Source organism: Oncorhynchus gorbuscha, linkage group LG09, assembly GCF_021184085.1.
Source record: "Oncorhynchus gorbuscha isolate QuinsamMale2020 ecotype Even-year linkage group LG09, OgorEven_v1.0, whole genome shotgun sequence".
Lineage (NCBI taxonomy): Eukaryota > Metazoa > Chordata > Actinopteri > Salmoniformes > Salmonidae > Oncorhynchus > Oncorhynchus gorbuscha.
This window is the reverse complement of record NC_060181.1, coordinates 86,859,176-86,871,620: the sequence shown is the minus strand read 5'-3', so window position 1 is coordinate 86,871,620 and position 12,445 is coordinate 86,859,176. Positions and strand designations below refer to the sequence as shown.

Here is a 12,445-nt window from a genome sequence, read left to right as displayed (position 1 = left end):
ATCACAATCTCTTTCAATAATGACAGTAAATGTCTAAGTAGAATACAATAAATCAAATCAAATCAAATTTTATTGGTCACATTAGCAGATGTTATTGTGAATATAGTGAAATGCTGGTAAGCGTGTGTGTGTGTGTGTGTGTGTGTGTGTGTGTGTGTGTGTGTGTGTGTGTGTGTGTGTGTGTGTGTGTGTGTGTGTGTGTGTGTGTGTGTGTGTGTGTGTGTGTGTGTGTGTGTGTGTGTGTGTGTATCTTGTTTTTGCTAGGGACAGAAGGTCAGACAGTGAATAATCAGGGCCAGGATGAATGATGGCCTCTCATAGTAATAATGTGTGTCAGTGTGTTGCCATGGTAATGTTTGAAATGACAGCTTACTATTAAGTGACTGTCCCACTGGATGTCATAAGGTGAATGCACCAATTTGTAAGTCGCTCTGGATAAGAGCGTCTGCTAAATGACTTAAATGTAAATGTAAATGTATTGCCACGAATGAAGTACTGCTGAAGTGGACTCACTGAACTGCCAGAAGAGTAACAATCTGGATAAACCTTTACTTGATACCTGCAGACAAGTACACCTACTTCTTATCATATTATTAACCCTATATAGACAGTTGCCAAACGTGAAATCAAACTCGTTGTTGTTTCTATACACTGGTGGTGTAATCATCACATTAAAACAAACTAAACCAAAAGAGACCTTTTACTGTACAGTGAATACTACCTAGTGTGGTTTGAAACATGTCAAAGAGACTATTGTATTCTTCTTCAAAAAGATCATTTGTATTGACTTCTCAGTGGAACAACCCATTCTAAAGTCTTCTAGCACTCTGCAGGCCTCTATATCATGTTGCTAGGTCAGGGCTTTACACAATGGGATGCCACAGATCCTTTGACTATAGTCAGGTATAAAGGTAAAGGCTAAAACAGGCAGGACCTCAGTGTAGCAGCAGCACAGCTCTCAGGAACAACCGCAATCATGATGGGCAAAGTAAGTGAATGTTTCATCCCACACACTAAGTGTTTTAATTCACCAGTATAGTGGCTGGTTAAGTGAATGTTTCATCCCACACACTAAGTGTTTTAATTCACCAGTATAGTGGCTGGTTAAGTGAATGTTTCATCCCACACACTAAGTGTTTTAATTCACCAGTATAGTGGCTGGTTAAGTGAATGTTTCATCCCACACACTAAGTGTTTTAATTCACCAGTATAGTGGCTGGTTAAGTGAATGTTTCATCCCACACACTGCTTTAATTCACCAGTATAGTGGCTGGTTAAGTGAATGTTACATCCCACACACTGCTTTAATTCACCAGTATAGTGGCTGGTTAAGTGAATGTTTCATCCCACACACTGCTTTAATTCACCAGTATAGTGGCTGGTGAATCACAATTTTTAACTGATAGTTCACTTTTATAAAGTGAAGCTTCTTTTCAACTTTATTATAGTGTTGTTTTTTGCGAAAACAGTTTTTTTTGGTTTTAATTGTTTTTGCGAAAACAGTTTTTTTTGGTTTTAATTGTTAACCGATTATTTAGCATCACCTATAATAAATAATCTAGCATTTGGGAGCTGCCATTTTAGGAGCATGTAGCAATTCTAGTTATAAAGGAGCTTGTATCTGCAAATTCAAATATATTTTTATACATTTTCCATAATATAGTATATATTACTTTTGTGCTTACAGATCACCTTCTACGAGGACAGGAACTTCCAGGGTCGTTCCTATGAGACCAGCCAGGACTGCGCTGACATGTCCTCCTTCCTGAGCAGGTGTCACTCCTGCAGGGTTGACAGCGGTTGCTTCATGGTCTACGATCACAACAACTACATGGGAAACCAGTACTTCATGAGGAGGGGCGAGTACCCTGACTACCAGCGCATGGGAATGGGAATGAATGACTGCATCAGGTCCTGCCGCATGATCCCCATGGTAGGTGGAGAGAGCGGACGCCACTCAATAGTGGGAGTTAACAATGATGCTTTATTTCCCCATTCCACAAGAGGCCCATTGCCCCCCTAAGAGGCCCTGCTGGCCTCTCCCTGCCTGTAGTAATAGCCAGTACATTACAGTAGGGCGTTTTAATGGTTGTATTCTCGTATTTTACACATTTACATATAATTCTGACTCGTTGAATCATTGCTTTGCTCCTGACAGCACAAAGGAAACTTCAGGATGAGGATCTACGAGAGGGAGAACTTCGGAGGTCAGATGCACGAGATGACGGACGACTGTGACTCCATCCAGGTCCGTTACCGTATGTCCGACTGCCAGTCCTGCAACGTCATGGACGGCCACTGGCTGATGTACGAGCAGCCCCACTACAGAGGCAGGCAGATGTACATGAAGCCTGGAGAGTACAGGAACTTCAGTCAGATGGGCATGGGAGGCATGAGCGGCAGCATGAGGTTCATGAGCATGAGGCGTATCATGGATAACATGTCCATGTAATATGCTCAGATGTTGTACTAAAATGGTGAATAAAATAATGTTCTCAATTCTACATTTTTGCATAATTGTCTTGTTTTTGTGGTGCGTTTACTCAGAACACTTCCTGGTAGATAATTGATTAATCATTTCACTATTTCACCCTCACAACTTTAACATTTTAAAGTTTAGGATAATTGTTAGGAATAGGTAGGTAACAGAGGAGGCTGGGGAGTTGGAGCTATAGGAGGTAGTGGCTGGAAAGGAATTAATGGAATGGTTTCAATCATATGGAAACCACTTGTTTGTCTGTGTCCATTTATTCCATTCCATCCATTACAATAAGCCCATCCTCATAGCTCCTCCCACCAGCCTCTTCTGGAAGGTAAAGCCTGTCCCATGCTTACCAGTTGAAACCGTTTGTGCATATATGGCAGGGTAGCCTAGTGGTTAGAGTGTTGGACTAGTAACCAAAAGGTTGCAAGTTCAAATCTCTGACCTTACAAGGTACAAATCTGTCGTTCTGCCCCTGAACAGGCAGTTAGTTAACCCACTGTTCCTAGACTGTCATTGAAAATAAGAATTTGTTCTTAACTGACTTGCCTAGTTAAATAAAGGTAAAATACATTTTTTTTAAACTGGGTCAGGTACTGAGAGTGCCGGTATGCTTGACAAGTGAATGATTGCTCCTAGGTGTTTGGGGATTCTGGCTAGTTGGCTTCATAACAATATGTGTATGTGCTGTATGTACAGTAATATTGTAGTTGAATGAAAGTTGTCTTTAATATATTAACTGACTGAGCTTTCTTTAAATTACTATTGCGGCCACGAACGGCCTTGTTTTTCTAGCAATAATTTGCGTCAATATCGCAGAATTAACTGCTTTGTCTTCTTTCTACCAATGTAATTCATATGGTAAAGACCCAAGCTGCTTGCTATAGCTAGCTAGCCAGTTAATGTTAGTCTGTCAGGAAAGAAAAGTTTAGTTTAGTTTTTATTTTATTTTATTTTATTTTTACAGGGACAGTGTACATTAATCAACGTTTCAGTAAAAGTGCCGGTTTTAGCCAGCTGCCTGTCCCTGGGCAGGTTATTAAAAACAATTACAATATAGACAATAGCACCATAGACATAGCAACATAGCAACATAGGACAAGCAAGACATAGCATACAGACAGAGCAACATAGAACAAAAAGCAGCAAGACAAAATTCATAAAAGCAACAAAGTGTTTCCACACCTCACAAGCTACAGACAACAGACAACATGGAAAGCGGCAACACACAGCTAGGGACCATGTTCACAAATCTGATTGACCTTTAGCCATGTCTTCAAGCATTTTGTGAAAGTGTGATAGGTGGTGCAGTTATGTGTGTCTGATGGCAGTGTATTCCAGACATGGGAAGCTCTCACAGAGAATGCAGATTTACTAAAGGTGCTTTTCCTTAGGGGAACTATACAGTCACCTCTCATGGCAGACCTTGTGGATTTGCTGCCATATGTCTGGGTTTTCTGTTTAACAAAAATATTTAGTGGAGGGGGAGCCAGGCCATTAAGGATCTTGAATACAAGACATGCGTCGGTGTATTGCACAAGATTTTCCCAACTCAAGAGCTCATGTTTTCTAAGGATGTGACAATGATGATGGCTATTGGGCTTCCTATCAAGCACTTTGAGAGCCTGTTTGTAGACTGACTGAATAGGTTTTAATGTTGTACAGCAAGCTTGGGCCCAACTAGTCAAGCAGTATGTTAAGTGGGGGAGTATCATAGATTTGAAGTACAGTTTTGCTACCTCTGTAGTCAAACAATTTCGTATATATCGAAAATTAGCTAGATTGGATTTAGTTATTTGAATTACCTTGTTACGGATACAGTTATCCTGTGTGTGTGTTTCTTTTCTCTCCTTCTCCCCTCACAGGTGAAAACCATCACTCCCCAATCAGTCAACAATCAATCATCAATCAGAAGACACACCTCCTCCTATTTCCTGACCTATCACAGTTCCTTCCCCATGGTTTAAAAACCCCATCATTTGTTTGTTCTAAAGCTCAGCTCAGCTCAATCTCTAGCTCAATCTCTCTGTAAATGCCATGTCTTTAGGTCTATGTGTTTCACTCTCGCTTTGTGTCTTAACCTCTCTTTTGTTTAAAGCACCTCCATAGCACTTGTCATCACCTGTGAGTATTGTTTTTGGTTATGGTGTTTGTTTGTTTGCTGGTGGGGAAACCAAGACAAGTCGCCCATGGGCATACACTACCCGTAGGTGAACTTTGTTAAATACACTAGTTAGAACTGGGCGGACCACCCACTGTATTTTTGGTTAGTTAGTTAGTTGTTGTTAAAGTAGGCTAGTCTAGCTTAGGGGTGTGTTTTTGTATATTTATTGTTTCTTTCCTTGGGTCCAGCTCAGCCCCTTTTCCTGCTCCCCCCATTACAGTGTGTTTATAAATAAACCTAGAGTTTGACGGTAGATTTCTGTTGTCGCGGTTATTTCGTGCACACTTTTACTTTGTCACAATAGTAATTTGCATGAGTTATGTTACGGGTCTCATTACCATTACCTAGACTGTCGGGCCAAAAGGGATTCGTAACATACCTTTTTCACATGCTTTTTAAAAGAGAGGTTGGAATCAAGTATGATGCCAAGGTACTTAAAATCGGATACCACCTTGAGCTTCTCCCCTGACACATAGACATCTGGCTCAGTAGCATCTGTTGCCCTCTTTGTGAAGAACATGCAAACAGTTTTTTTCACATTGAGATGCAAACACGAGTCACTGAGCCACTTTGTAACCTGGACCATTACAGTAGTGAGTTCTTGTGCAGCTTGTTGTTTGCTCTTTGCATGCACATATATTCAATGTATCATCTGCATACATTTGAACTTTAGACCCAGTACATACAGAAGGCAGATCATTAATGTACAGGCTGAACAGGAGGGGCCCCAGTATTGACCCTTGGGGCACGCCCACTTCATAGCTACGAGTGGGCGACAGCTCATTGCTCACTCTGACACACTGAGTTCTGCCTTCAAGGTATGATTTCATCCATCTCAAGGCATCAGGGGAAAAGTTGAACTTGGACAATTTTGTGATGAGAATCTCATGGTTAACAGTATCATAAGCCTTCCTTAGGTCCAGAAACACAGCCCCAACAGCACCCCCTTTGTCCATCTTGGACTTCACATTTTCCAGAAGAAAGCAGTTGGCCGTTTCTGTGGAGTGTTTCGCTCTGAAGCCAAACTGCATGGAGTGTAATGTGAAGGGGCTGTTGTTGAGGTGGGCAATCAGTTGTTCTGCTACACACTTTTCAACAACCTTTGACACCACAGGTAGTATACTAATGGGCCTGTAGTTACTCACGTCAGCAGGGTCGCCTGATTTAAAGATGGCCGTTATTATGGCCGACTTCCATACCCTTGGAAACACACCGAGACCAATAGATGTGTTGGTGACCTTAGTAATGGGGCCAATGAGTGACTCTTTGTAGTTTTTAAGAAAGGTAGAGTCCATCCCAAACACATCTTTGGCTTTAGAGTTCTTTAGTGAGCTAATCACCTTGTTCACCATTGACTCAGAAACCTCCCTTATGATGAAGACAGGTTGAGTTGTGTATAGCGGTGAATTTGGGCTGCGCTCACGAAGCGTCAAACTCTGCAGTCACATTCACTAGCTAGCCATACAGACAACCAGCTAACTAGCCACCGAAATTAAGGTTAGAGTCCATTTTGTTTGTCTGTTGGGCTTAGGTTATGGTTTTTCATGTTTGCTAGGTGCAGATATGGGAAGCTTTAACGGTATCACACAATATATTATGTGTAATGGGAAGCTGTAACGTATCACACAATATATTAATATAATAATAATAATATATGCCATTTAGCAGACGCTTTTATCCAAAGCGACTTACAGTCATGTGTGCATACATTCTACGTATGGGTGGTCCCGGGGATCGAACCCACTACCCTGGCGTTACAAGCGCCATGCTCTACCAACTGAGCTACACAGGACCACTGTGGAATGGGAAGCTTTAACGGTATCACACAATATATCACACAATATATTATGTGGAATGGGAAGCTGTAACGTATCACACAATATATTATGTGGAATGGGAAGCTGTAACGTATCACACAATATATTATGTGGAATGGGAAGCTGTAACGTATCACACAATATATTATGTGGAATGGGAAGCTGTAACGGTATCACACAATATATTATGTGGAATGGGAAGCTTTAACGGTATCACACAATATATCACACAATATATTATGTGGAATGGGAAGCTTTAACGGTATCACACAATATATCACACAATATATTATGTGGAATGGGAAGCTGTAACGGTATCACACAATATATTATGTGGAATGGGAAGCTTTAACGGTATCACACAATATATCACACAATATATTATGTGGAATGGGAAGCTGTAACGTATCACACAATATATTATGTGGAATGGGAATACGTATCACACAATATATTATGTGGAATGGGAATGGTATCACACAATATATTATGGAATATCACACAATATATTATGTGGAATTAACGGTATCACACAATATATTATGTGGAATGGGAAGCTTTAACGGTATCACACAATATATTATGTGGAATGGGAAGCTGTAACGGTATCACACAATATATTATGTGGAATGGGAAGCTGTAACGGTATCACACAATATATTATGTGGAATGGGAAGCTGTAACGGTATCACACAATATATTATGTGGAATGGGAAGCTTTAACGGTATCACACAATATATTATGTGGAATGGGAAGCTGTAACGGTATCACACAATATATTATGTGGAATGGGAAGCTGTAACGGTATCACACAATATATTATGTGGAATGGGAAGCTTGTAACGGTATCACACAATATATTATGTGGAATGGGAAGCTAACGGTATCACACAATATATTATGTGGAATGGGAATCGGTATCACACAATATATTATGTGGAATGGGAAGCTGTAACGTATCACACAATATATTATGTGGAATGGGAAGCTTAACGGTATCACACAATATATTATGTGGAATGGGAAGCTTTAACGGTATCACACAATATATTATGTGGAATGGGAAGCTGTAACGGTATCACACAATATATTATGTGGAATGGGAAGCTGTAACGGTATCACACAATATATTATGTGGAATGGGAAGCTGTAACGGTATCACACAATATATTATGTGGAATGGGAAGCTGTAACGTATCACACAATATATTATGTGGAATGGGAAGCTGTAACGGTATCACACAATATATTATGTGGAATGGGAAGCTGTAACGGTATCACACAATATATTATGTGGAATGGGAAGCTTTAACGGTATCACACAATATATTATGTGGAATGGGGGAAGTATCACACAATATATTATGTGGAATGGGAAGCTTTAACGGTATCACACAATATATTATGTGGAATGGGAAGCTGTAACGGTATCAAACAATATATTATGTGGAATGGGAAGCTGTAACGGTATCACACAATATATTATGTGGAATGGGAAGCTGTAACGTATCACACAATATATTATGTGGAATGGGAAGCTGTAACGTATCACACATTATATTATGTGGAATGGGAAGCTTTAACGGTATCACACAATATATTATGTGGAATGGGAAGCTGTAACGGTATCACACAATATATTATGTGGAAAGCTGGGTATCACACAATATATTATGTGGAATAACTGTAACGGTATCACACAATATATTATGTGGAATGGGAAGCTGTAACGGTATCACACAATATATTATGTGGAATGGGAAGCTGTAACGGTATCACACAATATATTATGTGGAATGGGAAGCTTTAACGGTATCACACAATATATTATGTGGAATGGGAAGCTGTAACGGTATCACACAATATATTATGTGGAATGGGAAGCTTTAACGGTATCACACAATATATTATGTGGAATGGGAAGCTTTAACGGTATCACACAATATATTATGTTGAATGGGAAGCTTTAACGGTATCACACAATATATTATGTGGAATAACGGTATCACACAATATATTATGTGGAATGGGAAGCTGTAACGGTATCACACAATATATTATGTGGAATGGGAAGCTTTAACGGTATCACACAATATATTATGTGGAATGGGAAGCTGTAACGGTATCACACAATATATTATGTGGAATGGGAAGCTGTAACGTATCACACAATATATTATGTGGAATGGGAAGCTGTAACGTATCACACAATATATTATGTGGAATGGGAAGCTGTAACGTATCACACAATATATTATGTGGAATGGGAAGCTGTAACGGTATCACACATTATATTATGGAAACCCCTTATTGTGATTGAATGAGAAAAAGAAAGAGGAAGGAAGAGGGGGACATTGTGAGAGGGAGAGATTATGTCCCCGACCACAATTGTATTATTTGTTGCTCCGCTTCCTCTGTTACTCTATTCCTCTTGGTCAGTGAAGCGAGGGAAGTGATGTGGAGAGTCAGGGCTCAGCAGCAAAAGGCAGGGAGGAAGAGGAGTTAGAGATGATTGGAGGGAAGTGATGTGGAGAGTCAGGGCTCAGCATCAAAAGGCAGGGAGGAAGAGGAGTTAGAGATGATTGGAGGGAAGTGATGTGGAGAGTCCGGGCTCAGCAGCAAAAGGCAGGGAGGAAGAGGAGTTAGAGATGATTGGAGGGAAGTGATGTGGAGAGTCAGGGCTCAGCAGCAAACGGCAGGGAGGAAGAGGAGTTAGAGATGATTGGAGGGAAGTGATGTGGAGAGTCAGGGCTCAGCAGCAAAAGGCAGGGAGGAAGAGGAGTTAGAGATGATTGGAGGGAAGTGATGTGGAGAGTCAGGGCTCAGCAGCAAACGGCAGGGAGGAAGAGGAGTTAGAGATGATTGGAGGGAAGTGATGTGGAGAGTCAGGGCTCAGCAGCAAAAGGCAGGGAGGAAGAGGAGTTAGAGATGATTGGAGGGAAGTGATGTGGAGAGTCAGGGCTCAGCAGCAAACGGCAGGGAGGAAGAGGAGTTAGAGATGATTGGAGGGAAGTGATGTGGAGAGTCAGGGCTCAGCAGCAAAAGGCAGGGAGGAAGAGGAGTTAGAGATGATTGGAGGGAAGCGATGTGGAGCGAGGGGGAGGAGGAGGAGAGGAGAGGAGAGAGGAAGAGGAGGGGAGAGGAGAGGAAGAGGGAGATGAGAGTGACAGGGAGTGGGAGAGGAAGGGGAGAGTGGGGGGAAGAGGAAGGAGATGAGAGTGGAGGAAGAGGAACATGGAGAGGAAGAGGAGGAGGGAGAGGGAGAGTAAGAGGAAACAGAGGGAGGAAGGGGAAGCAGGAGGGAGGAGGAGGGAAAGGAGGAAGGGGAGGAAGAGGGAGAGGAGGGAGAGGGGGATGAAGAGGAAGGGGAAGAGGAGGGAGGAGGGAGAGGAGGAAGCAGATGAAGAGGGGGGGGGGGTTGTTTTTAAAAGTGGTAGGAACTTATATCTGTTCATGGGCGGGGTTGACCAGCTTCACCATCTGAGGAGCTATTACAATGTTGAAGACAGAGGAAAAGAACGGTGGAAGTATGTGTTTTGTGGAATGCTCAACAATGCCATCATACAGTGCCTTGCGAAAGTATTCGGCCCCCTTGAACTTTGCGACCTTTTGCCACATTTCAGGCTTCAAACATAAAGATATAAAACTGTATTTTTTTGTGAAGAATCAACAACAGGTGGGACACAATCATGAAGTGGAACGACATTTTTGGATATTTCAAACTTTTTTAACAAATCAGAACCTGAAAAATTGGGTGTGCAAAATTATTCAGCCACTTTACTTTCAGTGCAGCAAACTCTCTCCAGAAGTTCAGTGAGGATCTCTGAATGATTCAATGTTTACCTAAATGACTAATGATGATAAATACAATCCACCTGTGTGTAATCAAGTCTCCGTATAAATGCACCTGCACTGTGATAGTCTCAGAGGTCCGTTAAAAGCGCAGAGAGCATCATGAAGAACAAGGAACACACCAGGCAGGTCCGAGATACTGTTGTGAAGAAGTTTAAAGCCGGATTTGGATACAAAAAGATTTCCCAAGCTTTAAACATCCCAAGGAGCACTGTGCAAGCGATAATATTGAAATGGAAGGAGTATCAGACCACTGCAAATCTACCAAGACCTGGACGTCCCTCTAAACTTTCAGCTCATACAAGGAGAAGACTGATCAGAGATGCAGCCAAGAGGCCCATGATCACTCTGGATGAACTGCAGAGATCTACAGCTGAGGTGGGAGACTCTGTCCATAGGACAACAATCAGTCATATATTGCACAAATCTCGCCTTTATGGAAGAGTGGCAAGAAGAAAGCCATTTCTTAAAGATATCCATAAAAAGTGTCGTTTAAAGTTTGCCACAAGCCACCTGGGAGACACACCAAACATGTGGAAGAAGGTGCTCTGGTCAGATGAAACCAAAATTTAACTTTTTGGCAACAATGCAAAACGTTATGTTTGGCGTAAAAGCAACACAGCTCATCACCCTGACCACACCATCCCCACTGTCAAACATGGTGGTGGCAGCATCATGGTTTGGGCCTGCTTTTCTTCAGCAGGGACAGGGAAGATGGTTTACATTGATGGGAAGATGGATGGAGCCAAATACAGGACCATTCTGGAAAAAACCTGATGGAGTCTGCAAAAGACCTGAGACTGGGACGGAGATTTGTCTTCCAACAAGACAATGATCCAAAACATAAAGCAAAATCTACAATGGAATGGTTTAAAAATAAACATATCCAGGTGTTAGAATGGCCAAGTCAAAGTCCAGACCTGAATCCAATCGAGAATCTGTGGAAAGAACTGAAAACTGCTGTTCACAAATGCTCTCCATCCAACATCACTGAGCTCGAGCTGTTTTGCAAGGAGGAATGGGAAAAAATGTCAGTCTCTCGATGTGCAAAACTGATACAGACATACCCCAAGCGACTTACAGCTGTAATCGCAGCAGTAGGTGGCGCTACAAAGTATTAACTTAAGGGGGCTGAATAATTTTGCATGCCCAATTTTTCAGTTTTTGATTTGTTAAAAAAGTTTGAAATATCCAATAAATGTCATTCCACTTCATGATTGTGTCCCACTTGTTGTTGATTCTTCACAAAAAAATACAGTTTTATATCTTTTGTTTGAAGCCTGAAATGTGGCAAAAGGTCGCAAAGTTCAAGGGTGCCGAATACTTTCGCAAGGCACTGTAAATGCGGACATTGTGTGGGGGACCCTGCAAAGGCCCCTTCCCAGAATCCGCAGACACTGGTCCCTAAAGGCATTCAAAATGCAGCTTGTGCTTTCACTTTGTGATATGGCTACAGTGACAGGAAGAGAGGAGCCAGGAGTGTGGCACCAGGGCGTGTGGACCGAGTTGTAACTCATATGGAAGCAAGGGTAGTTTGAAGGGCACAAGAGAGGGTTTGTGGTGTGCATCCATAGTGGATGCAGGGCAAAGAGTGGGAGATTTGTAGAAGCCTCCTCTGGGTGCTCTGTGTTCTGTGCCACTTTGCAGGATGGGGCCATGCTTCCAGAAGTTCCATGACATGTTGTAGGCTAAACGAAAACACTAAGTGACAGTGTGAAATATGACCTACAAATCTATCAGGGAAATTGTGTACTTTTTAAAAATTGTCTCTGATCAGTTGTTGGGTTTTGCACCTTCTCTCTTCATCTGTCTCTATCTAATAATTGTTTTATTCACTGAATTGTTGTCAAAGTAGGCTACTATTTCTACATTTTGTGTCAGGCCTGGTCTGTACTCAATCTTATTGAGAGAGGTTACCTAAGTAAGAATCGAATAGCCTACTTTGTGAGGGTTTGGAAAAACAGTGCATTCGGAAAAGTATTCAGACCCCTTGACTTTTTCCATTACATTACAGCCTTATTCTAAAATTGATTAAATCATATTTTTTCCTCACCAATCTACACACAATACTCCATAATGACAAAGCGAAAAAAGGTTTTTATGAATGTTTGCAAATGTAAACAATTTTT

General features: G+C 41.5%; 1 protein-coding gene across 1 annotated transcript; it reads left to right on the top strand.

Annotated features, from left to right (window-relative positions):
* The first annotated feature begins 858 nt into the window (after window positions 1–858).
* On the top strand, window positions 859–2,504 carry LOC124043007 (gamma-crystallin M3-like). Its single transcript, XM_046361184.1, has 3 exons — window positions 859–988; window positions 1,688–1,933; window positions 2,159–2,504. Exons 1-3 carry the CDS (start codon window positions 977–979, stop codon window positions 2,450–2,452), a joined length of 552 nt encoding a protein of 183 aa, XP_046217140.1. The 5' UTR covers window positions 859–976; the 3' UTR covers window positions 2,453–2,504.
* Window positions 2,505–12,445: the final 9,941 nt, after the last annotated feature.